Below are 26,777 nucleotides of genomic sequence, written 5' to 3' on the forward strand. Positions count from 1 at the left end.
AACACCGGTCATAGAACCAAAGTGAGAAATATGTTTATCGTTTTCTTCTCGTAAGAACAATTCATCGCTAATCGCCAACGAAGACCCAAACTTGGTCTGCGGTTCTCAAGTCTATTTTTACAAAAGCAATCCTGCATCGCCGCGGTGGTAAGGTAAGCAAGTCTGTGCTCCCTGTTCCCATCAGGCCACCGCACCGTCAACACAAGAGTTCATCAAGTCAAGCCAGTAAAGGATGGGAGAAAGAACAAAGGAAAAGACAGCGACCACAACTAGGCAGCACAAAATCGGGTAAAGAGGGAATCAAAAACAGGGGGTGGAAAAGGAAACAAGAAAAGAGAAAATGGAGCAGGCATACAAGATGAAAGCGACTCATGCCCGAGAGCCAACATGATTCAGTTGCCGCACCAAGAAATGCAATACAAACGTAAAGCCAACGGGATGTGCGTCAATGCTCCCCTAAAGATAACAATTCCAAGTGAAAGAGGAGAGTTCACAGCCTACCCAAAGTCATGTGTCGAACTCCTCTGACCCAAACGCCGTGTGCCCGGGTCACCGTGGCCTCGGGGTGCGAGAAAATCGTCAATCTCGATTCACAAAACGCCTCACACATGAACCAGGAGAAATTGTGATTAGTCCAGTCCTCGGAAGATCGACAGAGCCGGATAGAAGTCGTGGCTCGAATGTGGTGATTGAGGGAAACAAATAAAAACGAAGTGGATGGTCATCCGAAGAGGAGAAAACGACAGACGTTCCTCAGGAGAGTAATCGGATTATGTGCAGCAATGTAGAAGCGCACGGCTCCAAAAGAGAGGGTGATCAAGAAGTGTTGAGAGAATGTGGGGCCATGGACTGGCAATTGTAACTTCCCAAGGGCCAGCCTTGCAATCGTCTGAAAAATTCATTTGCGAGCGATCCGTCTTCCTTGCCGAATTATCTTGACAGGGAGCGATGGAGAGACGATCATTGTTGGTAGGTACCGCGAATGTAATGATCGGAGAGGCCACCACCACCACCACCCTGAGGACCAAGCCAAACGATTTCGATCAAGCTGTGGCCTTCGTCTTCTTCCCGTACATAGAACTGGTGGACGTTGTCGCCCACGACAAAAGCGTCGTGGAGCAACCAGCGATCCTTGGCAACACCCTCATCCTCGGCGGGACGAAGAGGGCCCAATCGACCCTCGAAACCTCGAGGGTCTTCAGGCCAGGTCTTCTCCATGGCATCAAAATTGATCGCGTCATCAGCCACGTTCGGGCCATAGGTGTACTTGACCAAGGAGTAGCCGTTGGTCATGACCCAGAAGTGACGGATCGATTCACCAGTTTCTTTGTCAACGGTTTCTTCCTGATCAAAGATCCAGCGGCGCAACACCGATTTGCGTCCGGCAGCCGCAGATACCGCAGTCATCTTCACCACGTCCTTGGTGTACCAGGAGTTCCAGTGGTGCATAGACTCAATTCTGCGACCAGACTCATATACACCGTCCACGGGGTCAGTCATGTCCATCTGGAAGAGCGAGGGCCATAGGGTGAGTGGAGTATCGCCGAAGCGCTGAATGCATTGGCCCAACTTCTGGTCACCAGGCTGCTCACCCCAGGACTGACACTCGTCGTACTTGTCATTGAGCACATCCAACAGCGGCTTGGAGACAAGCACACCGGCGCCTCCAAAGGCAATATGGCCAAAGGTATCTACTTGCCAGCTAGCCTCGGACAAAGAGCCGATATAGTGCCTCTTCTTCTCATCGAAGAGCTTCAATTCCTTAGCAATCGTCGGCAGAGAGAAAAAGAAGGTATCATCGTCGCTGAAGCCGACCCAGGTGGTGTGAGGGCGGTGTTTGCGAATATGCTCCGAGAAAGCCTCAACCATGCCGAAGTACCGGGCAGTGAAGTCCAAAGGAGAGGCCTTCAGGGTCAGGTCGAGACCCCGGTTACGGAAGTAGGTTTCTTGTTTCTCGAGATCGTCATCGGACTCGGGGACCAGAACCAGGAGGCCGGCCTTGGTATTTCCGTACGTGTACAGAAGAGATGGCAAAAGGCGGTCCAGGCGGTCCACGGTAGTTGCCAAACCAAATAGGAGCTTCGAAGTCTCTTCCACATCGTCGTCGGCAGCCACATCCACGTCGATGATCTCCGGGCAGACGAAATCCTTCTGCTCGTTGTTGGGAGAAACGACCATACCACGCTCCATCTGGATCATTGGGGGGAGGACTGGTTTCCTGATCTCTTCCATCGTGTGGAAGTCCGTCTCCGAGCTCACCAAGCGAGGTCGGAAATAGGCACGAGTGTAGTTCTTGCGAGGGAGCCATTCAGAGAAGGGGAGCGGCGCTGCTAATTTGGGGTCGACCTCGCAAGTGTTGGCTGAGGGGGGGGGATGACGCAGCGCCCTGGGCTGTCGAACCGAGCTGCGTCTGGCTTCCACCCACATTGACATGTTCAACGGGGCTTTTGAAGCGAAGGAAAGCCGACCGGTCATAGCGCTCTATGCACCAGAAGAAGAATCCGATTGAGACCAAGGCGAGCAAGGGAAACACTGTCTTTAGTCGAAAAAGAGACATCCTGGCGGTGTTACGACTTGTCGATCCCGGTTTTTCCAACATGTATGTCAAAGCGCGATATCTGAGAGACAGGGGAAGCAGCAAATGGAGCTTGTTGGCGTATCAATTCTCGATAGGGCACAAACGGTGGATGGTCGATTGAGGACTCTCCTGCGGTGCTTGTAAATTGGCGCAGCTAATTGAGATCAAGCGTTCGCGGTTGTGTCGACTGGAGAAAAAGGAGCGAGCGGCGAACGGAGCAAGTCCCGAGACGTGAGGAAAGGGATCCAACGGGGCCTCTCTACAGTGGTAGGCAACCAAGAGTGTTCAGAACAAGAGTGTAGAGGCCACAAATGAATGGAGCTCGCGCAGAGATTATCAGAATCGAGGTACTGAAAAGAACAATGAGAGTGTAGGGGTCCGTGCCTGGACCGAGAGTCGAGAGGGTTGTGGTTGAGGAGTTGGCGACAGGAAGAGTGCCGGAGAATAATAGGAGTGGAGCGAGCAGACGAGTAACTCACGCGGCTGGACAGGGAGCCCAGGACGTTGACTCAATTCAATGCTGACGAGGGTTGAGTTCACAGAGAGGCTGAGGGTTGACGACAAGAAGGAGGAGAGGATGTCAAGAAAAAAGGACCAGACGAAGATCAAACGACTGGAAAAGGGGAAGCCGACAACGCCAGAGAGTCGAAGGGCATCGTGGAGCACAGCGGAGGAAAGGACCGAGTGGTGATGATCAGAGGGGTTGGCTTGCAAGTCGTGACGGTGTATGATACGTGACGCCCTGCAAGGGTGATTCCTCAGTCAACCTTGTGGTTCTACACTTCTCGCAGGGTCATCGTGTTTTGAGGCGGTAAATTACAGACTGGTACTTGAGTCGTCATCATGTTGTGGACCCTTTTCCCGTCTTCTGGAGTCGACGTGGTTTAGACTTTTTTTTTTTACTCCAGGGCCAGCTGGGTACCTGAGTACGCTTTCCAGCTAGTTATGGTGTAACGGGCAGTGTTGTATAGGTAGTAGCTGAGTACCTGTAGTGAGCAGTATGCCTGTCATACTAGAAACATTAGACGACATTCAGTGTCTGTAGGTAGATGTGTATATCTGAGAGCGATCTGTTAAAATGCTGTAGTTCCGGAATGTGACGGTAACTGGTTAGTTCAGAGCTGATATGTTGTACGTAGCTACGTACCACGTAGGCACGTACTGTAGTCCTATGACCACTGACCTAATGATTCTACCCATGTACTTAGGTTACAGATAATCGGATAAGTAAGAATGACGGCAGAGTTCGTGGATAGTACCTATATCCATACTCCACAGTCCATACTAACATGTCGATCCTAAGGCAGGTAAACTTCCCGAGCTATAATTACTCCCAAGCAAGCGACTGATTACCCGATCGCCGTCAGCCAATATATTAGACACAAGTGTGTACGTGTGTGCAGTCGTGTACCTACTACGCTCAGCACTATGTATTTAGGTGTATAGGCTACGTGGATATTACCTAGGTAGTTTACTAATGTATGGTGGCTTAGTAGGTTGATTTATTCTAAGGGATTTAAAGTTCATATGAGAAAGCGTTGACCCTAGGTTGTCTAAATGTGACGTCTTCATGGTAGTAGTCTTCGATGTATTTAAAGTGCTTATCAATAGATAGTATTAATAGGTCTAAATCTCCATGGGATGTATGCTACAAAGTATAAACCCCTTCGAGCACACTATAAGGTCCCACCGGAAGTTGAATATCCTACCTAGATAAGTGACATTTGAGCTGACTTCCAATTAGCATCTGTATAGGTCCTGACCGGAGCCTAGTTAGCCCAGGTCAACCTTCCAAGTTTTTTTGCCTGGCGCAAACACAGTAGAATGATCACCTTTACCTACTACCAACCTACACATAGTAATTCCATGCCCATTTACAACTGGCAAGCTCCGCGTCCGTGGATTACAATCCACATGGAAATTAATCACAGTGGCGCCCAAGAGGAACATTCACGGTCAGATTCCTACGATGTGTGACTTTCATATGTATTGTATACATACCATGAATGACCTGTACCTTCCGACAGTGAACAATCCAACCAAACACAGCACTCAATGGACACCGTCGAGGAGGTCATTATCATTGATTATTCCACCTCCAGTCTAATGGACAGCCTTGTTTCAAAAGGGTGGGCTACCACTTTGGCACTGACGCATAAAAGTGGATTCATATCCGACCGTTTTGGATAATTGAAGGCCTCCTGCGATGCATAAGGTAGTGCATCCCCGTATAGTACTATGGTGTCTAGTGTCTACTATATTGGTGCATGGTGCAGAGTGCAGACCAAACGAACTGTATGACAATTATAGTGTCGTTGTGATCAATAATTCCCCAACCATTGACTGTCATACAACAATGTTCTACCACCGGGGCTATTGTTTCGAGGAGATAATTTCCAGATAGAGTCTGTCAGGAATCAAACGTGTTATGCAAGTGTGACTTGAGGCCTAGAAAACGTCAAGGTTTACACAGTGGCACATATTGATCATCTCCCGGGGTCTCCGACCATGGCTGGATCCGCCCAGGGTTCTGGGTCTTCAACAACACAGAAATAGAATAGTTCGCGCTGTTTGATAATTATGCAAACACCTCATGGCACATTGGAAGCCAGAAGAATACACTTCCTAGAGGGGTCGCATCATTCATTTCCACTATAAGTGAACCTTTCAACGCTTCCAGTCTAACTTGATATTATAGGGGACTCTGGCCCTTACATGGAATGACCTATTCATGACGCCTCTTGATTTACAGTAGGTTTCTTTACGGTAATACAGTACTTCGGTGGCAGGTGGCAGGTGTAGATCGACTTGCCTCCCAGTGCACAGGCGAAGTGATAGCCACCACCGGCTCCACTTTACGCGTGTCCTTTTCTCGCTCCTGACCCGCCCGCCCTGCACTTATGAAACTGCGATCTTCAGAACTTCAGAAACATTCTTTCGGTCCCATTGATTGATCGTCCAGCCTGATAGGATTGGGGCCCCTGTGGATAGGCCACGCCATCTTTCCGTGGACTCCTGCCACCCGCCCTAGTGTACCATTCGATTCGTGGGCACATGCGTGCCGATGTTCAAGAACTTGGAAAGCTCCAGATGGCGCGCGTCAATGTTATCTGCTAAGCTGGCATAGAGTTACACGCAAAATGTGTTTGCAAGCACGTGCATAGTCGCCGTGTTGAGCCTCGACCGCAGCCTGCCTGATTGATCTGAGCGAAGCATGAGCTGGTTTCATGCAGACATCACATACTGTAGGTTTACTGTATCAGATTGCTATCATCTACTGCCTCTCATTGGACGGTTCGTGCCGACAACATCACATTGAGCTACCAGATGTAGTGAGGAATGGCACTCAGGGGAGCCTTTATGGAAGGAAGCGATGTTAACTTGCTTCGAGTCAATCGATAGGTTCCTTCTTGTACGGTTCTGATCAGTCAAACATGCTTGCACCTCATATGATCCAGAGCTGGGAGTTTGCACCGGAATATTCGTACATACGTTAGGAGGGCTTCCGGCCGAATAGACCAACGTCTGTGTGTGTGATGATGAAACTTTCCGAACATGTGGTCAAAACTATGGAACCTCTTCGATCATCTGGATTCCGCTCGAAGCAGGACTCGGAACCCCTGATCAATGTGCATCGATGGACAAGACAACAAATCAAATCACTGAGTTGACATGGCTCAATGGCACAGTTCTAACGAACAATCAACAGCAAGTTTCCAACTATCTTGTGACGCTCCCACCAACCCGCCGTGCATTCAGCGGGCCCGAAAGCATAGATGAATAGTCTACAATCACTGGCAGGAAGTCGGAGACAGAAGTGTCCACAATGCTACCGATGGCGTCCGCGGTCTCAAGTAAAAGCCTCGATGCCTGAGCCACATTATGAATAAACAGCCTAGATGAAGTACACTTGTACATGTTCGATGTTGATGTGCTGCATTAATGGTATGCCTAGATGATACAGCTTTAGATTCATTCATCCGACGTGCCCTCGCGGTCCTCAAAGATCATAAATTCATCATGAGGAACACTGCTTCCGACAACATGTACCCACGCTTCCTTGACTAGATCAACTGTCTGGTCCTCAAACGCCAGATCAAGACTGGGAGGGGGGAAGCTGAACACATGAGAGGAATGCGAATGAAGACTACACGCCGGTCCCCCATTGGCCAGACGACCAAGCTGAGTGTATCGCAGGGACCACAGAGCAGAGGCCTCAGGACCTTCAGCCTGGAGGAGTCGGTCCACAGCACGCTCTAGCAAAGCTTGACCTTCGGATCCGGCAATTGAAATACTGCCATAGATGACACCTGTGAGAGCGAGCATTAGCACATAGAACTTGACCAATGCCAGCACGTTCACAAAAGGAGACAAAGACTCGTAATCAGGGAATGATAGATTAGGATTCATCAAAGCAATCAGGCAATGTAGATAAGTAAAATGTGATCATCATACGAGTGGGTGGAGAGCATGCAACAAGGGCCGAAAAAGACCAAGGAGAGACTTACTCTGTTGTCGTGGACAGTCGCCTGTGTCACTCGAGTGAACCTGGAGGTAGACTGGTGGGGACGAGGGACTGTCCAGTGTATCTCCCGGGAACATCAGCACCACACTGGCGGGTACCGGTGCACCCTCCACAGTAACCGGGAAAAGCGAGGCAAAGCTGGACGATGCAATGGTGATGGATCGAGCAACCTTCGTGCAATTCGGCTGCTCCTCACTCGGAACATCCCATGCGGAACCGAAGACCAAGCCACTGCTGACCGTCTCCCCGTTTGAGAGGCGCACCTTGACAGGATACTTGGAGTCCGAAGTCACTTCGTCTCCTACATCGTCTGCCAATGACTCAATTGCCGTGTCGAGAGCATATACAGCTCCTCCCACGGCGGACGCTCTGCATGCAACTTGCAAGATCTCAGAACCAGCCCCATATTTAGACACAACTGCGCCAAAACCGGGCCCCAAAGCGCCGATGGAAGCGAGATGTCTCTTCACACGAGCAACTGCGAAGCTAGCCGATGTCTGTTGTTCATTGAGTTGAGACAACGACAGGGAGAGCAGAGGCCTGTGCAGCTCAGCCGGGACACCAAATTTGGTGGACAAATAATTCGTGAATGGCTCCGACATATTGTCATCTGTCAATTCATTCTGCTCTTCATCATCTCCGTTTGTGCTGATATGTCGCAGAAAACGCATAAGCGTTCGCTTTGCCTTCATGCTGATTTGGCCATCAGAGAATATGTCCTCCCGATTGCCTGGCACACGATGGAAGAGTTGCTTCGCTTCACCGTCATGACCTTGATTGTCAGGTTCCTTTGATGAACAGACCCACCAACTACCGACTGCCATGAACTCTAACTGACGGTACACCTTTGAGGAGATGAGAACCGAAATCAGTTCTGACCGAGTATACAGAAAGTATGGTGACAATGACAGAGTGTAGGCACGACTCGCAGCCAATTTTGCTTGATTGTCTGAATCAGGTCGAAGGACCTGGATCGTGGCATCTTCAAATGGAGTCCGGGATGGATCTGCCAATTGAGAAATATCAGCCAGGCGCTGGGACGAGGAGCCCTCCGAGCGGTCGCCACCCACGTTGATTGATTTGCTGAACCCATTCGGCAGCTTCGTCCAGACTGAAGGCGGCTTCGGAGCCCCCATAATGTGAATTTTGATCCAAGTGGAGGACCTTTTTCCCGGATCTCGACAATGCCCTGACGATGGACAGGGTGAGCAATGTGACCATGCCGAGGAAGAATCACGGCAGACACTCACAACGCCAGGAGAGACTGGATTAAGCCTGTGCCTGCGACGATTACATCCCAAGGCTGCTCTGACAAGGACTCCATTGCTGGTAGCGATAAGACCCGAGCTATGAGCTGTGCTTTGTAAGTGCGTGAGCGGTACTAAAAAGAGTGAGTCGCAGGAGGCATTCTCAAAATCCTGAATGGTAAATCTACTGTGTCTGCCACATGTCCGAGTACCAGAGTCGTGAACAGTGCGCTGCTGCCACGTCCTGTGTGTTTTGGTAACTCTGCGGGATGGACGGAAAGAAGAAGAAAAAAAACCCGCACGTTTGAGAGCTCCGGGTTTAGTGCGGGAAAGCGGTCAGGGCTTTCGTGCCCTGCTGCCCTTGAAGCCACTCTCTCCAAAGAGATACACCTGTTCAAACAACTATTTCTCGGTGAGCAGCATCATTCAAAAGAATGCCCAGAGTCCTGAGACTGGCATTGTTAAATATAGCGTGCTTATTTAATGATAATCAGATTCGACGAAACACATCCATCTCATACTACTACGGCAGAAAGGCAGGAAAAGAAAACCACGTGATTGTTCCCGGCTGGCGAGCGGGCACCTATTCCTAATTTCCTACAGTTCGCAGCGGCCCCTGCGGGAGCTGTATTACCTCAGCACAGCCGCACGAACACACTTTAAATGGAAATTCCTCGTGCCTCCCTTTTCTTCTCTCCTATGCCACTCTCGGTGCTTAGCACAGTCCGGCTGCCATGTAATGACAATCCGGACTTTTTGACAAATGACCTTCACTGGTTCTTGTCATGGGAGTGGTAGAGGAGACTTCACTCTGTATCTGCTGCTCTGGATGGAAACATGTGACAGAAGCGGTTCGTTTTGTAGTGACACATTCATTCAATCATCATTTGCTACAATGGCGCAAGCGCACCACAGCATTCCCATTATCATTTCTGGATTGCTCGTAGATGGGGCTCAAAGCCCGGTCTCAGCCATTATGGGGTTGAGAAGGCATCGTAATCGGCGCCAACATAGGGCTCGAACACCCCGTGGCTGCTCAGTGAAGCAGGTGTCTTTTAAACTTGCAGACTGAGATGGACTCGCGACCCAGGCTTTGAGAGGCGAAGACTGATTCCTCGGGCATGCTCATGGTCCTGAGGGTGGGTAGTCCATTGTTCATGGTTCTGACCCTTCTTCCACCACACGAGCTCGAATGATTTTGACATCGTCCACTGGTCGATCTTCTCCTTTGGTCTTGACCAAACCCATGCGCTGTATGACTCGCATCCCACTCTTCACGCGGCCGAAAATTGTGTGTTTCCCATCCAGCCATGGTGTAGGCGCGAGTGTGATAAAAAACTGGCTACCATTTGTATTTGGTCCGCTGTTCGCCATGCTCAAGACCCCGGCGCCAGTGTGTTTTAGATCGTTGCGAATCTCGTCTTCAAACTTTTCACCGTAGATTGAGCTGCCTCCGCGCCCGGTGCCTGTGGGATCCCCGGTTTGGACCATGAAGTTGGGAATGATACGATGGAAAATCACGTCGTTATAGTAACCGCGCTGAGCGAGGGTCGCAAAGTTCTTGCATGTCTTGAAATAGCACTGTCAGAACTGGTTTCTCTTCGGACGAGTTGATCTTCTTACGAACCTTGGGCGCATGACTGTTGTAGAGCTCGACCGTGAATGAGCCCTGTAGCAGTGTTAGTTGTGCGATAGCGCGACATTTAGGGATCTCGATAAGGGTACCATTGAAGTGTCAAATACCACGTCAGTTGCCATATTGTACCGTGAAATGCGAAGTTTGCTGTGACTGGAGCAACAGTGGTGCAGCAATCCCACTTGGCACTAGTTGAGAAGAAAGCGTAGATGGAAAGCGGTCCGGCGGAGGAGCTGTGAGCCTGCGGGTGGAGAACTTGGCTCGGCGTGTTACATGACCTACCTTCGGCTCAATTAAACTTCATCAACACTCTGTTAAGCGCGTCCCGATCAAGATGGACTAAGCCACTCGTTCAAGCCAAATTTACAAACTCTGATTTGTAACTCTCTCTTCCCTTGGTATATATCTGACTCTCATATTCAATCGGGGCGGTCATTTCGCCGGGAGCAAAAATGGATGAAGACATAAGCCCAGTTGCAGAGCTGCTTGGGCAAGCGATCTACCATTTTGAACGCCTTCAGCCTTTGCTTCCGACATACGGACATCTTATCGTGGCGGCTTTGTTTCCAATCTGGATTGGGGCTCATGCATCCCTTTCTCGACCTTCATCTGCCGCTAAAGCGCTTGAGAAGAAAGACTTTGAGGATATTCAGACTGCCTCTGATGACTCGGATGATGAATCAGGCCCCGATCAAAAAATGGAAGGGCTCGAGCCATCCGATGCTCTGATTTTCCCAGTCACTGCAGGCCTAACCCTAGGAGGTCTTTATCTTGTGATCAAGTGGCTGGAGGACCCTGCAATCTTGAACAAGATCCTAAGCTTCTATTTCTCGGGAATGGGGGTGTTCTTTGCTGTCGCTTTCTTGAAAGACTTCTTGATGATGTCTCGCTCCTTCATGCTTCCCCGTCGCTACAAGTCTGCAGGCAAGTTGTGGGTTGTCAGTCAGTCTCGGCAAATCTTCATTGCTCGATCGACGAATGGGGCCGACACGACACAAGCGGTGCGCCAGTCTCCTCTTCCTGGCATCTTTGGTGCAATCCCACTTCCACGGCCAGTGATGTCCTTGCTGTGGACTACTCGGAATGTCTGTTACCAACGCCTACAAGTACGAGCTCACGTTCGAGGTATTCTGAACGTCAAGATCCTAGTTGGTCTTCTCGACCTTCTCAGTGCAATCTTCGCCTTTGTCGCTGTTGGCTACTTTGCGTTTGTTCAGAAGCCGTGGTGGCTGACCAACTTCCTGGGATTCAGCTTCAGCTATGGGACCTTGCAGTTCATGTCTCCTTCCACCTTCTGGACCGGGTCCCTGATCTTGAGTTCGTTGTTCTTTTACGACATCTACTTTGTCTTTTTCACCCCCATGATGGTAACTGTGGCTACCAAGCTGGATGTTCCTATCAAATTGCTTTTCCCAAGACCACCAAGTCCTGGCGATGAATCAAACGTTCAATCTTTGGCCATGCTTGGTTTGGGGGATATTGTTGTACCCGGCATGATGATTGGGCTGGCATTACGGTTCGATCTCTTCCTTTACTACTACCGAAAAGGCATCGAATCAGCACATCTGCAAGGACTGGCAGATGAATCTGTCAAGCCTCAATATCAGCGCGCCACCGGAGCTTGGGGAGAACGATTTTGGGCTTCAGCTGCCAAGCCGCAGACGCCTGAGCTTACCCCACCGTATTCAGACGCGCGATCTTTCCCCAAAGTCTACTTCAAGGCGAGTGTCATCGGATACATAATTGGAATGGTCACAACCTTGCTTGCCATGCAATACTCAAATCACGCACAGCCTGCTCTGCTCTATCTTGTTCCCGGTGTACTCATTTCCCTGTGGGGAACCGCTTTCTTCCGCGGGGAGACCAGCATTATGTGGAACTTTTCAGATACCGAGGCAGACGAAGACCCTGATGCTGAAAATCAGAGCAAAGAAGAAGATGCCGCGAAAGCTGGAAGCGATCTTTCCAAGCTCGGCGAGCAGAAGGGACTGATCTCGAGAATCTTTTCGGGTGACGTGAGTCATCTTGCAATAAGTTCGAAAAACGATGAATCAATGATGGCGAAGGAAAAGAAGCGTGAGGCGAGTAGTGAAGGAACATTGTCTGCGAACCCGGTATCAGACAGCCATCTGACAAAAGACGCAAAGTCCAAAGAACAGCAGGACTTGGTTTCATTCTCAATCTCTTTCCCAGAGAAACCAGAGGGAAAAAAGGGGGAGCTCAGGAAGAAGAAGCTGATCCGGTGGTGGCCATTTCTGAAGCCGGCGAGCAACTTGATGAGCCTCCACTGAAAAGAAGACGCGGGACTCCCAGAAAGCCAGTCGCACGTTGAAACTCAACACGTTTAGGTTAATGCGGGGAATATCAAATATTGAAAATCATACACGTCTCCGACCAATGTTGCCAGAATTTGCCATAGACAAGGATCTACGTGAATGGTGTGTATGATGGCATGCAGGTTTCATTGGTGTCAATGCTTTTGTGTCCATTTCAGTAGTGGTATCTTTCATGCCGGCCTTTCTCGTAAAATATGTAGATAATGTTCAACACTCGTCGAGTATCCTCTTCATATCTTCCCACCGCTGTGAAGAGAGGTCGACCAGCTGTTGCAGATCTTCCGTGTCGATCGTCCATCCCCCATTCTTTTCCATCTCCAAGATGATGACCTTTCCATCAGTGTCCTTGTCAACGACAACACATGCTCGCTCCTGAGTGAGACCTTCCTCATAGCCATCCGGATCTGCCAAAAGCCATCTCTCTGACACGCCGCCTTTCCTTGCGAGCCTTTGCGCCTTCATCTCTGCCGCTTCTGGAATCACGACTGCCCGCCACCCTGCAGCAGCATCTGCTTCAAATACAGCGAATGAGCTGGCCACTGGCAGACCTCGAAGAGAAAGTTTGCGAGCGTCGGAGATGCTGTCCGAGCATACCACGGTCTCGTTATCAACATCCCACCAAGCCTTCGGAAGTTTCGTATCTCGGAGAGCAGCGAGAACAGCCGCCCAAGCAGCATCGAAGGCGTTGCCGGCAAGAGAAATTATCATGATGTCAATATAGAGCACCCAGAAAGCTTTGATTTCCCGTGGGCTCTCTTCAACGGGGTCATTCTGGGCCGTGTCCACGTCCATCTGCTCCTCCTCATTGTGTCGTTCCAACTCCTCCGGTCCCATTGAAGGCGGCTGATACCATATGCGGAGGTCATCGGCGCGAACGAGGCGAGTGCTATGTAGGAGGGAAAGAATCTGATGAGAGAGAGACTGTGCGAGCGATGACGGTGCTGAACCCGGGATAAACCCTGGTGCGCAACCTGTACTCAATGAAAGATTGGGAACAAGTAAATTGAGATCTTCGATGTGAGCTCGTTCTCGCTCAATGGTCTCGTTGTCATCCTGCTCACCCAACTCCTCGGTCTGATCCACTGAGCGCGGGGACTTGTTCGAGCTAGTCGCTTGCGACACGCTCCACGAGGCGATATCTTCGGTATGCAAAAGTTCCGCACGGACTCCACAAACAGCCGCGGTATCACCAATTCGCACTACGGCACTGCCATTGGTGTGTGTCAGAGAGCCTGCATTGGCTGATGTCACTCGGAATTGCGTAGGAGCGCGGCCATTGGCGCGGATGGAGGGTTGATTGTTCGTTGATGGCGGAGAGAGATGGGCAAGTAGGTAGGCGTGAGGCTGGAGGCGCGCGAATTGAGAGGGGGGCAAAGATAGCGCAGGTCGGCTAGAAGGCGCAGGTGCAGCTGCCGAGGTCACCATCGTCATTTGAGTTGATGGAAGCTTTTCAAAGCACTTGAAGCTTCTTCGACTTGCAACTTGGCGCGGATGAAAAAGCGAGCGTCCGCCGGCAGAATTCGTGCTGAATCAAAGGCGGTCTCTGTTGTCACCTCAGGCCGTCACTCCCACATGCGTCCAGACTCCAGAGTCCCAAATCAGAAGCAAAGTTGCTGTGCAACGACCAACACCAACCCCGATGGATATAAGTGTCTTCCAGAGAAGTAGCATGCTCCAATGAGCTTAGCTTTCCTCCTAACCGACCTCATAATCTTCTTGCTATGAGCTACGTAGAGCATTTAACAGGCGTTCTCATCGCAATTTATCTACTATGCCGCCCTCCCAGAATTCTAGACCTCCCTCCCGTACACATGCTTCAACCCCGATCTTTCTACTCAGGAAACATTCCTGTTGACTAGACTTTCTCGAAAGAGGTCTCATAGAAGTTCGATCAAGTATATTGCCCACCAGCAGCAACCGACTTGATAGAATAGATCTGCTTGGTCAGGGCAACGGCACCAGACTCCATTGAGGGCGAGTCACAGTCATCACCTCATCCTTCGCATTCGCTCAGCTCGTCCAGCCTCCCGTGCCTGCTCCCGTCGCGCGCTAATGCAGACATATCACTCGGAATCACCTTGCTAACCAATTGTGGCCAGACACAATGATACTCAAGCATCATGGACTGGTCTTCTTCATGCTTGTTCAAGAAGCCGAAAAAGTCCCGTCGCGGGGAAATCGCGGAACAAACGGCTCTCGCTCCAATATCGCAAAAGCTTGCCGTGAACCCGACAGCTCTTGAGGAATTGAGGTCGGAGGTAGGAATCTGGGGCTTGTATATGCAGTCTAACGAGTCGTATCACACGGCACTCGTGACTCATTGGTACATGGCTGCTCAGTGCCCTCCACTTTATGGATCAAATCGAATTGTTAGATGTTGGGCTCATGCGAGTGATGATTTACAACTTGAGTTGACATATGAAGCCACTTTGACCGCATGGTCTTCCAATTGCCGAAGGTCCTTCCACGAAATCACCTGTGGCATTGAGAAAGAGTCCACCTTCACGATTGTTGATTCAGAGATAAGCGGAATCTTTCTCGATTCAATTCAGCAGTGGAATGGACTCGAGTAAGTGCACGTGCTTTCTTGGAAATAAGGTATAACTCCCTGACTGAAGCTGACGATGAGCAAAAGCGAACTGGTGAATTGATTCCGAGTCACTCGCATGAAATCGCGCAGGTCATTCTCCAGATACTCCTACTGCTATTCTCGTATCGGCACCCAAGATGGTCTTCCACAAGTTGATCTGGAAGCGCGTCAATGTCGTTATCACGGCATCAAATACGCCCGAGGAGATTGCGGAAACAAAACGTGATCCATGGTCGCAATCCGCAAAGTATGGGCATGCTTTTGTGTACTTCTCTCTTGTGCTGCTTGCATTTACATTGCTGGTCCGATTTTATCACATCTGGGGAGACAAGATCCGTATCGCCAAGTACAAGGAACGCCAGCCTGTCTTCTTTGACAGCTCTGATCTGTGCGTTTCGAGTGGCGCGGATCATGTCACGACCAGCGCCAGTACAGAAGCTTCGACTGCTCATATATTTCCGAAGACGCGGCTTGTTTCACATACCAAGCGGGAAGCATCTTGGTTCAGTAGGTTCCTGCCTTTGCAAGAAGTCATTTCCTTGATGCGCTGGATATTCTATCGACCCGTGCCCGTTCTCAAGATTGGGACATTCTGCATCGTCTTTCCGTCACTAGCAGTAACGGCGATTGTGCTGGCAGCTCTAGTCTTCGTGACCTGCTTCTGTTTCCTTCCTCAGCCTTTATACTACTCGTCAATCGCCCTCGGATCACCTCCCTTGGCCATCCGGGCCGGCATGCTCGCCATAGCCATCGTTCCCTGGACTGTTGCTTTGGGTATCAAGGCCAACTTGATCTCCTTGCTCACAGGTGTCAGCCCTGAGCGCTTGAATGGGCTTCACCGTTGGTCCGCGTACATTTGTCTTTTCCTGTGTCTTGTGCATACCATACCATTTTATATAACTCCAATTTGGGAGAACGGGGCTTTGATCAACTATCGGAAGTTCATCACGATCCCAATCTATGTCTACGGGACCGGCTTAGCGGCTCTTGTTCCTCTGTTGGTGCTGTGCATTCACTCGCTCCCAATTTTGAGACGACATGCGTACGAACTTTTCCTGATAGTTCATATCCCCCTCTCGTGGATCTTTGTGGCCATGCTGTTCTGGCACAGCAAGAACTTTCTGTTCTCATGGGGATATCTGTGGGCCACGGTCGCTATCTGGATTGCCACCTACGTCCTCAGGACTTTCCATTCAAATTGGTTGAACCCAATTCGGTTCGAGTCTTTCATGGTTGGGGAAGAGTGCACTGTGACTCTGCTTCCTCAAGGCGCTGTGAAGGTGACTGTACCGACGCGCATGCGCTGGCGACCCGGTCAATATGTTTATCTCAGCGTGCCGAGTGTCGCTCTCCTTCAGAGTCATCCATTCACCATTGCGTCCTTGTGCAGCGATGACTTTCCCTCTGGATATGGCGAAGACTATCGGGACTGCACTCTGGTCTTTCGACCTATGGGGGGTTTCACGCGGCGGCTTGCCCATCAAGCACTAATAAATGGCCCTCTCCATACTTATTCAGCGTTGCTGGAAGGACCATACGGAGGCATGCAACGTGAGATGGCCGCGTTTGACAGTGTCGTCTTCATCGCGGGCGGGAGTGGAATTACGGCGATTATCAGTCAGCTTCTGAATCTGATCAAGAAGATTCGTGATGGGAAGGCTATCACCCGTTCGGTCAGAGTGATCTGGGCTCTGAAAGGGCCTGAAACGATGGAATGGTTCCAGCGAGAACTTCGCATCTGCAGGGATCACGCTCCCGCTGGGATTCTTCAATGTCACCTCTTCTTGACCGGGGTGAGGGACGTACATGGAGATCGAAATGCCGCGCAAACGAGGACTCGTGATATGCTGCAAGCCACTGGCAATAGCTCTTCGAATAATGTCACTGAGAAAGCCGAGGACCCAGTTCAAAGCGAATATCCTACCTCTCACGACGCAAGGCAAGGTGGACTTACTACCCTGCCTCGCGCACACACCAGACCTTGTGTTGCCGATGACTTCCAACATCAGCCTGACAAGAATGCTGTCCACTTTACGCCTGGATTACAACGGGAGAACTGGCGCGCCGACTATTACCGTCCCGACATTGCGAAGATGCTCATGGAAGCCTCTGGGACCTTTGGTAGGCGTGCTTGTGTGTTTGTGTGTGGGCCTCCTAGCATGCGAACCGAAGTGGCAAGTACCGTTGCCGGACTTCAGCTGCAGGTGATAAATGACTCCTCGCAAGATGAGATCTTCCTGCATACAGAGAACTACAACGTTTGATGAGTTCGTTCATCGAAAGCCAACACCTGCTGTTCCGCCAAAAACCAGAGACTTGTTCTCATCACGAGAGTGATCCTTCATTCAGTCGATGACAGGTTCAATCTCTACTCAATGAAATCCTTCGCTGCACACCTCAACGGGTTACTTATTACCAGCAAATGAGGGTAGTTCCTCTTGACATAGTAATCATATCATGATGTCACAGATAATAGAAATGCATATGTAATGAAAGTGTCTCGTTGTAGCGTAAGAAGAATGCTTACAACTTCAGTATGAAGTTGTCAATGGCTCAAAAGATGATACTTTCCGGCATGGATGGGTATTAAGAATGAAAAGGGGGAATATAGTGACAGTTGGCTTCAAAAATGTAGAACGCTGGGAGGGAAAGGAAACTAATGCAATCATTACTTCCGCTGAGGCAGGTGGGCACTCTCCTCCTCGGCCTTGCGCTTCCGAGATAGAGTCGAGTCAGTTCGATCGAGGACACGGGATTCATCCAACGGCTGGACCCCGTGATTGTCATCGTCATGGTCAGCCTCTACCTTCTCCCATCCCTCATCTTCAGCATCACTTGATGTAGTGTTTGGAGATTCTTCTTGAGCAACATGTGCCTCACAAAATTGATCATGGTCTTCGGCTTGATCGTCCCACTGCACATCCAGGCGAACAATCTTTGCGCCTGATGGCTGTAGTCGTCGATAATAGCCCTCGACAATTCCATCTTGCACCTTGAATCCACGAGCAACATACCATCGCAACCCATCCTCGTTTGCTTCGTGAACATGCGCAGTCACAGACCGTATATTATAATGCTTCACAATATGAGAGACCTTGTGCTTCCTCCCAACGTCGTCCGACGGAGCATATAGGAGTGAGTCCAACAGCGACGCTGCGACGCCATGGCCCCGGTAAGGTGAAAGCAGATGGAGGGTCTGGATATATAGGTTCGTTGCAACGCGACCTTGGATTTGGTAGTTACTGTCCTGCTGCTCTAGGCGACAACGTATGCCCCCGATGACCTTTTCTGATCCAGAAGAACCACTTGATTTGGGCACAGCGGCAACTGGGTGGTCATGGTAAACTGCGACGCGTGACAGTGACGCGACAACAGGGTCCGTGATGATGTTGGTATAGAAGGAATTTGGATAGCGAATAGGCAACAGCAAGCTTGTGATCCGCGTCAACGATGGTATATGCACCGTCCGGACACTCTCAACGGTGATGTGCGGATGTGGAGTCGAATGGCTCGTCGAAAAGTCTCCTCGATATGGCGCCAAACTTTCCTGACTCTGAGCGGTTGTGGTTGCGGCTGCGGTTGCGCGAGGGCTTGTCGCAGCAGACCGCGGCAGTTGCGGGGGCACTGGATGAATCGGTGGCTGCGGCTGCCTTGTCGTCGGGGGCAAAGGCGATGATATCTGTGGGGTTGCCGACCGTACTGAGCCTCTGGAGTATAGCTGGTATGCCATCTGAGTGGCAGTAAAGAGCGAACAGGTTGGTGCCTTGAAAGTACTTGTAAACAACAGTCCCCGAGGCCGGAGAGTGCAAGCAACTCGCCGCGTGCGGGCTGATTTGTATGCGGAGATGGCGATAAGATAAGCACCGGTGAGAAACTGTCACCCTGCGCCCAGCCTCATCATGACAGTTCCGTCCCCATCTCCCTCCGCTGTCTCCAGCTTGTGGGCTCTTCAATCGGTGAGTGTCAAACAGTTCTCCAGACGCATGGTGGACCCTTGGATATTAGGCTGCATCGCATGTGTGACCACAAGTCGCATTGTTTGCTTGACCGTCTCCCCCGTCGCAGCCTTCCTCAAAGGCGGAGCGCAGCCCCATATACCTCCCAGCAACCTCCGACGACCTTTACGGCACCAACTAACGCAACTGTGGTGACGCTAGGGTGATCCGCACGAACACCCACCGCGACAACAGCCTGTTGCCTGTATCTTCTTATTTATTTCTGTCTCCCACACTACATATGCTTGATATTCTCACCACATTTCGGAAATTCTCCGACGTGTTCTCTTTTCTTCACCCTCTTCGACCCGTCGTCACTTGAGTTCCTGCTTCCGGCGCATGGAGAAGTAGACCTGTGAACCGAGGCGCAACAAGTGGTTTCGAAGTGTGTCGCCAGCACATTCAGCCTGGAGCTTCTCGGTGCTTCTTCGAGGCGAATCAAAAACATTTACACTTTCTACAGTCTACTTTGCGAATACTTGTGTTTCAATCATGGCCGAATCCAGCTCTGCGAGCCGCAGGCCGACTTACCCTGCTGGAACGGTTGCAAAAGTGGTAGGTGATGCAGCATGAGATCTTCGACGAACCCCGCAATCGTTAAACTCCATGGGAGACAGATGGAGGTATCTGGAGCAAGCACACAATTCTGACATGGTCTTGAATCTAGTCCACGGACATCCTGAATGAAACCTTCCACAACATCATCCACGATCTGGTCGCAAAGGTCCATCGCCAGGAAAAAGTGGCTCGCATGCGCTCCGCTGTGGTCGTTGCTCGTCAAAAAGCGGAGGAAGAAGCTACTGTTCCGGATGAGGCGCCCAGCAAGTCAGTGCCAGCTGATGGAAAGTCCAAGGAAGTGATGATCGATGCGGCGAAGCTGGCCACCACACACCTGGAGACGGAGGCGGCCACTTTCGATCGTGGAAAGGTCTACCTGAAAGGGAATCCGTTGCAAACGGTAAAGGAGATCATCTGCCCTGATTGCCGTCTGCCACGCCTTGAATATCCGCCCATCGGCGTGGGCTATCGTCCTCCACCGGATCCGAATGCGGAGTACTGTCAGAATGGACCGCTCATCACCTTGCCCGGTCATGATGTGCATGGAAAGATGTTTGCTGTCATGCCCAATCCCAAAAAGAAGAAGTCGGACAAAGATAGTACCATCCCTGAAATTCCCACCAGCAAGTGCCCGATCTGCCCTCGATACTTTGTGATGAACCGAGTCGCGCAGCACCTGGATCGCTGCATGAACCTTGGTGGGCGCCACAGCAGCACACGAAACAAGACCCCCGTTGACGGTGTTGGAAGCAATGCCAGCAGCCCGACTGGCTCATCTTCCAAGCGTGCACATGAGGACGACGATGGCAGCCCTAGTCCCACCAAAAAGAAGAAGACCACACTCTCTAAAAAGGCATCCAAGACGAAGCCAGGTCCAAGCAAGCTGAAGAACTCCTTTACGGTCGAAGACCATGACGAGGACGTCAAAAGTGAGAATGCCGAATAGATGTGGCATCCTGGTCTCAGCCTTGGGTCAGCTAAGCCTCGGCAGGCGGTTGATGATTCTCCTCCTCATTCTCTTACTTCTCTCTCTCCTTCTCCCTCTGCCTCTCTTTCTCCCTCTCCCTCTCCCTCTCTCCCCCCCCCCTCTGCGTCTTCCTTCTTTCTTTCCTTTGTCGTTCCCCCTTTTTCTCGGAATGGTGTGCCCGGCGTTCACTTGAGGTCTTGGGGTGTCCGGGTGTCTTTTTCCATTTGGGCGTATCTGGGTTCTGGTATGTTCCCATTCCAGCATTTCTTGCATAGATGACGACGGTGATGAGGACTCAGAAGAATTGTACATTATTTCATACCATCACCTTGGAGCCGCGCCACGGCAATTTTGTTTTGCCCAATTCATGTAATCACTGATGGACGAGCGCGTCTCTTTACAGTTCGATAGGGAGTTTCCGAGGCTCGTCGTTCTGCGTGCCCAGCTTTCGCGTTGAACGCATCCTCCTAGGTTGTCCACTTCGGAGCGTACAGAGGAACCTGACACAAAGGACGGTTCACAACAGAGAAAGTACTGATCGCATGATCCAGATTCGAAACATTCGCTGTTTATTCTCTAGTGGTCTTAGTGCACAACCAGGTAATAGTAGATTGAGATGCTAGCTCTCTCGGAGAAAGCAACGGGTAGTCCGTCATTAATCTATTCAATCTCTAGGAATGTCGCTCAATCGTAATGCATCTCTGACTACTAGAGGGTTGATTGCTATGCAACCGTGAATCGACCTAATGTAGACCAAACCTCTATTGTGGACTCTTCGGGGTATTGAAGGCTGAGAATTTTCCTCCCTCCGAAAAGAGGCCCATGTGCCTCGGTATTCGACGTGAGATCTATCTGAACAGGGGAAAAGCGTGTCAATCCATACATGTATCATGGTCCGCTGCCGGCCGCAGGGACAGTCGGGGTACACTTTGGGAATCAGCCACAGGCATGTCATCACGCATGTGGGGAAGGCAGCCCGGCGTCATTTCTAGGATCCGCAACCTGGTTCAACAAACGAAGTTCCCAATCTTCCCATTGCGCCCTGTCAAATTACGCCAGTCGGGTCAGGTCTCACACATTCACGCACCATGCCTGATCTCTCAACCTGGGCTCTGCCTCGACTCAGCCAGCTCATGCCTCTGGACGAGGAATCGCTCAAGCAGATCATTGACTATTCCGCTTCACTGCCCAAAGACGCCTGCGCCGAAAACTTGAAGAACCTCCTGGGTGACTCCCCCGCAGCCCTTGACTTTATCACCTCCTTCAATGTGCGACGTTCCGATGTGCCCGCCCCGACCGTCTCTGTGCAAGGCTCCTCGCCGTCTGGTGGAGATCCACAAGCTCAAGAACGACCAAAGGGCAAATCCAAGAAAGAAAAGAAGCCGCTACACAGTGCGGGTCCTCCACGTCGGCCAGACAATTATGGCGACGTGGGTGGTGGCTACATGAAGTCTCGACAGGATGAGGACTACATGTCGGCCACTAAGCCCTCGATGCATCATTCGGCACTCCCTTCTCTGGGCTCTGCTGCCGCATCCTCATCGTCATCTCGAGCTCAGTCTCCGGCCAAACCCTCGGTCTCCTCGAAGCCACCACCTTCAGCGTCCGGTCCTGTTTTGTCCGATCTGCTCCCCAATGTACGATCCAAACCGAGTAAATCAACGCGACATACACAAGTGGGGGCAGCAAGTGGTTCCGGTAGTGGTAATACTGGCAAGTCAGGCGCCACTCTCACTACGAATAATATCTCCGACCTCACGTCGGCGATTGCTATGCTGGAGTTGTCGACCAATCCTACTCTGGGAGGCGAGAAACGCAAATGTGCATGCAATGCTACGATCCATCCTTTGTTCGATCCCGCCCCCAACTGTATCAACTGTGGTAAAATCATCTGTTCATTGGAAGGTTTACAACCATGCTCTTTTTGTGGAACCCCATTGCTCTCCCAAGAGGAGATTCAAAGCATGATCAAGGAGCTCCGTGCCGAGCGAGGACAGGAGAAAATGCGCGCTCACAATGACAGTGTCCACCATGATGGTGGCCCACGGCCGACGGGTGCAGGGTCCGCCGCACCCAGCAAGCTCGACGCCGCGCGTGCCCACCGCGACAAACTTCTTCAATTTCAGGCACAGAACGCACGTCGAACCAAAGTGGTTGACGAGGCGGCCGACTTCGAGACTCCCAATGTGGCGTCCACCTTGTGGATGAGCCCAGCACAGCGCGCTTTGGCCCTGAAAAAGCAGCAGCGTATCCAGCGAGAAATTGAGGACAAGGCTCGACCGGAATGGGAGAAGAAACAGACCGTGATGAGTCTCGATATCAGAGGTGGCAAGGTACGCCGGGTGTATCAGTCTGCTCCGATCGAGAACCCGTCGACCGTCGATGAGCCCGAACCGGAAGAGGCCGCGGAGTCCGAGAAGCAATCATCCTCCCGAGGCCACGCCTTCAGCCACAACCCGCTTCTTGCAGCGGGAGGGCTGATGCGTCCAGTGTGGCGCGCTCCGGAGGGCCAAAAAGCCTCGGCGGGCGATCGGGCGGAGCGGAAACAGACCTGGCGTCGTGTGCAGGATGATAATGATGATAACGAGCAGTGGATTCTTGATGGGGGCTTGCACGGCCACGACGAGACTGTTTGAGGCACTGTCTCACAACTTCTAGCATCTATTCTTGTGACATGCACGCCTTGAGTGAGTAGGTCCAGCCGGAAAGGGACAGCCTGTAGACTGAGCCCAACTTCTGCAGAGTCGGCCTCTGGAGCGTATCAAGTCGGTGCTGATTATGGAAGCTCACATGTGTGGCCCTTCCATCACCATGTTTCCCAGTTCCGGGATTCGAGTGGGGGGGGGGCAGGTGCCGGTCGTGCAGAAATGCCCCAACGCTCTTTCATTTTCACAATGGATCAGCAACTCCACCATCAATGGGCTCATGAGGGCCGTTGTCGGCCATGACTGAACTCGGCCTTGGACATAGGGAGTTGGAAAAACAGGCTACCGTCGAAAGGTGTGAAACAGAGCTCGGATACTAGCGGTACACACCGCAGGACTGGCTCATCAATGTCTGACTACATACATATTGGCATAGATATCTGCATGTCTTACTCGAGTCACATATGTACAGCACATCGAGGGTCAACTCCACGGGACGGACCGATATCGCATGGCGTATAGAACCACATCTATGTAGTTATTCCCTTCACAAAGTAGACACTGGACACTGGACACTGGACACTTGAACAGTGATGCGTCGTGGGTCTGAGTCGGTATGATTTCACACAATGACCTTCTCCCCTTGGGAATATTTGACCGCGTTCAAAACTTGCCGTTCGAGATCTCTGGTCTGCCTGGGCAGACCTTTCAGCTATACCTGTACACGATATCCGACACCGACACCCATCATCACTGGAAGCACGGTCCTCGTGCAAAGTCTTGAGTTGTAGACTATCCTTGATCAGCGTGCATGCAGATTTAACCTGCAGGTCAACCGTTCGCTGGAAATAGTTAGTCTGCCGACCAACAAATTAATCAGCTCTGGAAGCGTCCACAAAAGCATCCATGGGTCATGAGGTCTCCTTGAAGGCATCGAGTCAATGTTGGGTGTTTTCCAGCCGGACGATGTCCGAGTATCATCTTTAGTCTACATCTCCATTTGGAAAGATGAGCCAGACGAAAGAAGTAGAAAGCTGTCTTGGAGCAATCCTGATAAAGCCTCGAGAAACCGCTTATCAAATATCCGAGACCGACCATAACCGGACTGGCTCCGATGATAGACTCGCACCGAAACGCGGCTAAACGTCAGCCGGCCGTCTTTTATCTTCGATTTGGTGGATCGCACGTCATTGTTCGGCGGTTCGGCCGGCTGATCGCGGGTATCTTCGGTGGCCGGACTCCGGGGAAGCTGGGGAAGGGCCGCATGTACACACTGTGAGGTTGGTGGATGTCGAGCACGAGTATAGTCTTTTGTAGTACTGATGGGGGACCGATAAGTCAGATCTCATTGACAACACTTATAATTAGTCTACATTCCTTGTCTCTTTTTTTTTTTACGTTTCGAACTAGAGTGATTTCCTACAAAGGGCTGGTCCATGTTCAAAGTGTGAAACGTAGGAGTGGTCCGACTTTCCATTCTTCCCATTGTCCATCTCATCATCTTGTCGTTCCCTCGTTCCCTGCAACTCGTGGCTTTCTACCTCAAGTCTCGGAGACGCTGTATGCTGCCACAAATTGACAGACAACACAATCAACTGGTCAAATTGAACGGTGAAACGAGATTTCTAAATAGGCTCGTCTCTCTCGAAAGCGAATATGTTGGTCGAGCCGATGCTCAGTCAAGTCACCTTGCAAAGATTGGCGGTCGATTTATTCGGCGTCGCGGGAGTCCTCGTATGAAACCCATTCACTGAAACCTTGTCACTATTGGCACATCCCCGTTCGGAGATGGCGGGTGTCCCAGATGGAGCCTGATTCAGGCTTCTCTCATTTTGTTCTTGCTGCTAACCAGAGATCCTTCTTGAAATCCAGACCATCGCCTACATTCTCTACAACCGCTTCGTTCATCCTCTCCGTCACATTCCCGGTCCCTTCTGGGCCTCCATCACCCCATGGGTTCAACTATACCATGGCCTCAAAGGTGACCGCCACCTCTGGCTTCATCACCTCCATCAACAATATGGCACACACGTTCGCGTCGCACCCAATTTTGTCTCAGTCAACACCGACCGCGGTCTGCACGACATTTACGGTCACGGCAAGCGTCTTCAAAAGGCCGACTTCTACAACGCTTTTCCCGCGATCAAGGGTGTGTATAACACCCACAACGCCATCGATAAGACCATGCACGGACGCAAGCGACGTGTCTTGAGTCAGGCGTTTTCCGAAACCGCTCTCAAGGGCATGGAGGATGTCATGCTGCTGCACGTTCGACAGCTGTGCGCTGAATTGGCAGGCGAGGGCGGCAATCAAAATGGTGACAGCAAGGGTGTCGTGCGAAACATGGGAAATTGGTTCAGCTATCTGTCATATGACGTGATGGGAGAATTGTGCTTTGGAAAGAGTTTCGACATGCTAGTTGCCGACGGTCGACGACACATGATCGGGCTGGTTGATCGGGCTGCGAATCGTCACTATGTGGTGAGTTGAAGATCCTCTTTCGCTGCTTCTCCCCTCTGTCACCACGAGATCACTCTTCCTTGAGTTTGACGATGATTGCATTTTCACTTCTGCAGTGAGCGCGTGCTTACCCCGGTCTCTTTCCCTCTCTCTCTTTTTTAGTGCGGACTGTGGATGCCTCTCGATCGATGGCATTTGGACCAGATCTTCATTCGAAAATTGACTCAGGACCGTTGGAACTTCATCATGAACTCCCGTGTCGAGGCCAATAAGCGCGCAAAGGAACGTGCCATGGCCGGTCGTGAGGCCAAGAAGGACTTCTTCTACTACCTTTTGAATGCCAAGGATCCAGAGACCGGCAAGGGCCTGTCGACCCCGGAGCTCTGGGGAGAGGCCAACGTGCTGATGATCGCCGGTAGCGACACCACCTCGACCACCTTGGCGGCGACGCTCTTCTATCTGGTTCGAACGCCCGAGGCCTTGGCCCACTTGACCAAGGAGGTTCGCGATGCTTTCTCCTCCGTGGAGGAGATCACCAGCGGCAGCAAGTTGAACGAATTGGTCTTCCTCAAGGCTTGCATCGACGAAGCCCTCCGTTTGGCACCAGCTGTTCCTGGTGCTCCGCCTCGTGAGGTGATGCATGGCGGTGCCGTGGTGGACGGAGTCTTCCTCCCCGCTGGCACCGACTGCGGAACACCCACGTACTCCATTCACCGACAGCCTCAATACTATCGCGAACCCGAAACCTACATCCCCCAACGCTGGATTGAAGGCGCCACGTGCAAGGCGGGTGGCGCCTCATGGACTAGCACCAAGGAGGACATCGAGGTCGCCCGCCGGGCATTCTGTCCATTCAGCATTGGACCCCGAGGATGTATCGGCAAGAGCATGGCATTCATGGAGATGCGGCTGACCTTGGCCCGGTTGATCTTCCTCTTCGACATGACTCTGGCAGATCGCGAGGGCGAGGATGCGAACGGTCACTTGGCGCTGGTGGACCATTTCACAAGCGCCAAGAATGGACCGAATGTCGAGTTTCAAAAGGTCCTGCCGGGATCATCATGACGGATGAACAACTTCAGACTCGACTTGATGATTGACGTGCATGAAAAATGTTCGAAAATTTGGGTGGCTCGCCAGGCAAAGGGCTCCGTATTCCTCTTCTTCCTCTTCTTCTTCTGTTCCCGCTGAGGGATATGTGAAACTCAGCTTCCATACCGTCATAGATTGAATGTATTTT

At 51.3% G+C, this 26,777-nt stretch overlaps 10 protein-coding genes across 10 annotated transcripts; 5 read left to right on the forward strand and 5 right to left on the reverse strand.

Annotated features, from left to right (window-relative positions):
* Positions 1-960: 960 nt before the first annotated feature.
* gfsA (glycosyltransferase family 31 protein) lies at positions 961-2,427 on the reverse strand (the record flags this gene model as incomplete). Its single annotated transcript, XM_056934331.1, has 1 exon — positions 961-2,427. One exon carries the CDS (start codon positions 2,425-2,427, stop codon positions 961-963), a length of 1,467 nt encoding a protein of 488 aa, XP_056789525.1.
* A 4,123-nt stretch (positions 2,428-6,550) lies between these two features.
* Positions 6,551-8,427, reverse strand: N7539_004730 (putative Rab geranylgeranyl transferase escort protein; the record flags this gene model as incomplete). Its single annotated transcript, XM_056934332.1, has 4 exons — positions 6,551-6,888; positions 7,087-8,109; positions 8,174-8,292; positions 8,354-8,427. 4 exons carry the CDS (start codon positions 8,425-8,427, stop codon positions 6,551-6,553), a joined length of 1,554 nt encoding a protein of 517 aa, XP_056789526.1.
* A 1,078-nt stretch (positions 8,428-9,505) lies between these two features.
* Positions 9,506-10,108, reverse strand: cyp1 (putative peptidyl prolyl cis-trans isomerase (CypC); the record flags this gene model as incomplete). Its single annotated transcript, XM_056934333.1, has 3 exons — positions 9,506-9,919; positions 9,978-10,019; positions 10,076-10,108. 3 exons carry the CDS (start codon positions 10,106-10,108, stop codon positions 9,506-9,508), a joined length of 489 nt encoding a protein of 162 aa, XP_056789527.1.
* A 330-nt stretch (positions 10,109-10,438) lies between these two features.
* N7539_004732 (aspartic endopeptidase) lies at positions 10,439-12,277 on the forward strand (the record flags this gene model as incomplete). The annotated part of the gene is made up of 1 exon (XM_056934334.1): positions 10,439-12,277. The coding sequence occupies one exon, from the start codon at positions 10,439-10,441 to the stop codon at positions 12,275-12,277; it is 1,839 nt and encodes a 612-aa protein (XP_056789528.1).
* Positions 12,278-12,529: 252 nt separating this feature from the next.
* Positions 12,530-13,747, reverse strand: N7539_004733 (3' exoribonuclease family protein; the record flags this gene model as incomplete). Its single annotated transcript, XM_056934335.1, has 1 exon — positions 12,530-13,747. The coding sequence occupies one exon, from the start codon at positions 13,745-13,747 to the stop codon at positions 12,530-12,532; it is 1,218 nt and encodes a 405-aa protein (XP_056789529.1).
* A 1,302-nt stretch (positions 13,748-15,049) lies between these two features.
* On the forward strand, positions 15,050-17,176 carry N7539_004734 (putative metalloreductase transmembrane component; the record flags this gene model as incomplete). The annotated part of the gene is made up of 1 exon (XM_056934336.1): positions 15,050-17,176. The coding sequence occupies one exon, from the start codon at positions 15,050-15,052 to the stop codon at positions 17,174-17,176; it is 2,127 nt and encodes a 708-aa protein (XP_056789530.1).
* Positions 17,177-17,580: 404 nt separating this feature from the next.
* Positions 17,581-18,642, reverse strand: N7539_004735 (GNAT family N-acetyltransferase; the record flags this gene model as incomplete). Its single annotated transcript, XM_056934337.1, has 1 exon — positions 17,581-18,642. The coding sequence occupies one exon, from the start codon at positions 18,640-18,642 to the stop codon at positions 17,581-17,583; it is 1,062 nt and encodes a 353-aa protein (XP_056789531.1).
* A 757-nt stretch (positions 18,643-19,399) lies between these two features.
* On the forward strand, positions 19,400-20,411 carry N7539_004736 (uncharacterized protein; the record flags this gene model as incomplete). Its single annotated transcript, XM_056934338.1, has 2 exons — positions 19,400-19,462; positions 19,575-20,411. The coding sequence occupies 2 exons, from the start codon at positions 19,400-19,402 to the stop codon at positions 20,409-20,411; spliced, it is 900 nt and encodes a 299-aa protein (XP_056789532.1).
* Positions 20,412-21,520: 1,109 nt separating this feature from the next.
* Positions 21,521-23,068, forward strand: N7539_004737 (C2HC5-type zinc finger protein; the record flags this gene model as incomplete). The annotated part of the gene is made up of 1 exon (XM_056934339.1): positions 21,521-23,068. The coding sequence occupies one exon, from the start codon at positions 21,521-21,523 to the stop codon at positions 23,066-23,068; it is 1,548 nt and encodes a 515-aa protein (XP_056789533.1).
* A 1,665-nt stretch (positions 23,069-24,733) lies between these two features.
* N7539_004738 (cytochrome P450) lies at positions 24,734-26,602 on the forward strand (the record flags this gene model as incomplete). The annotated part of the gene is made up of 3 exons (XM_056934340.1): positions 24,734-24,811; positions 24,950-25,558; positions 25,700-26,602. 3 exons carry the CDS (start codon positions 24,734-24,736, stop codon positions 26,600-26,602), a joined length of 1,590 nt encoding a protein of 529 aa, XP_056789534.1.
* Between the last annotated feature and the right edge of the window lie 175 nt (positions 26,603-26,777).

This window comes from Penicillium diatomitis, assembly GCF_028827545.1.
Source record: "Penicillium diatomitis strain IBT 30728 chromosome Unknown utg000005l_segment0_segment0, whole genome shotgun sequence".
NCBI classification, from domain to species: domain Eukaryota; kingdom Fungi; phylum Ascomycota; class Eurotiomycetes; order Eurotiales; family Aspergillaceae; genus Penicillium; species Penicillium diatomitis.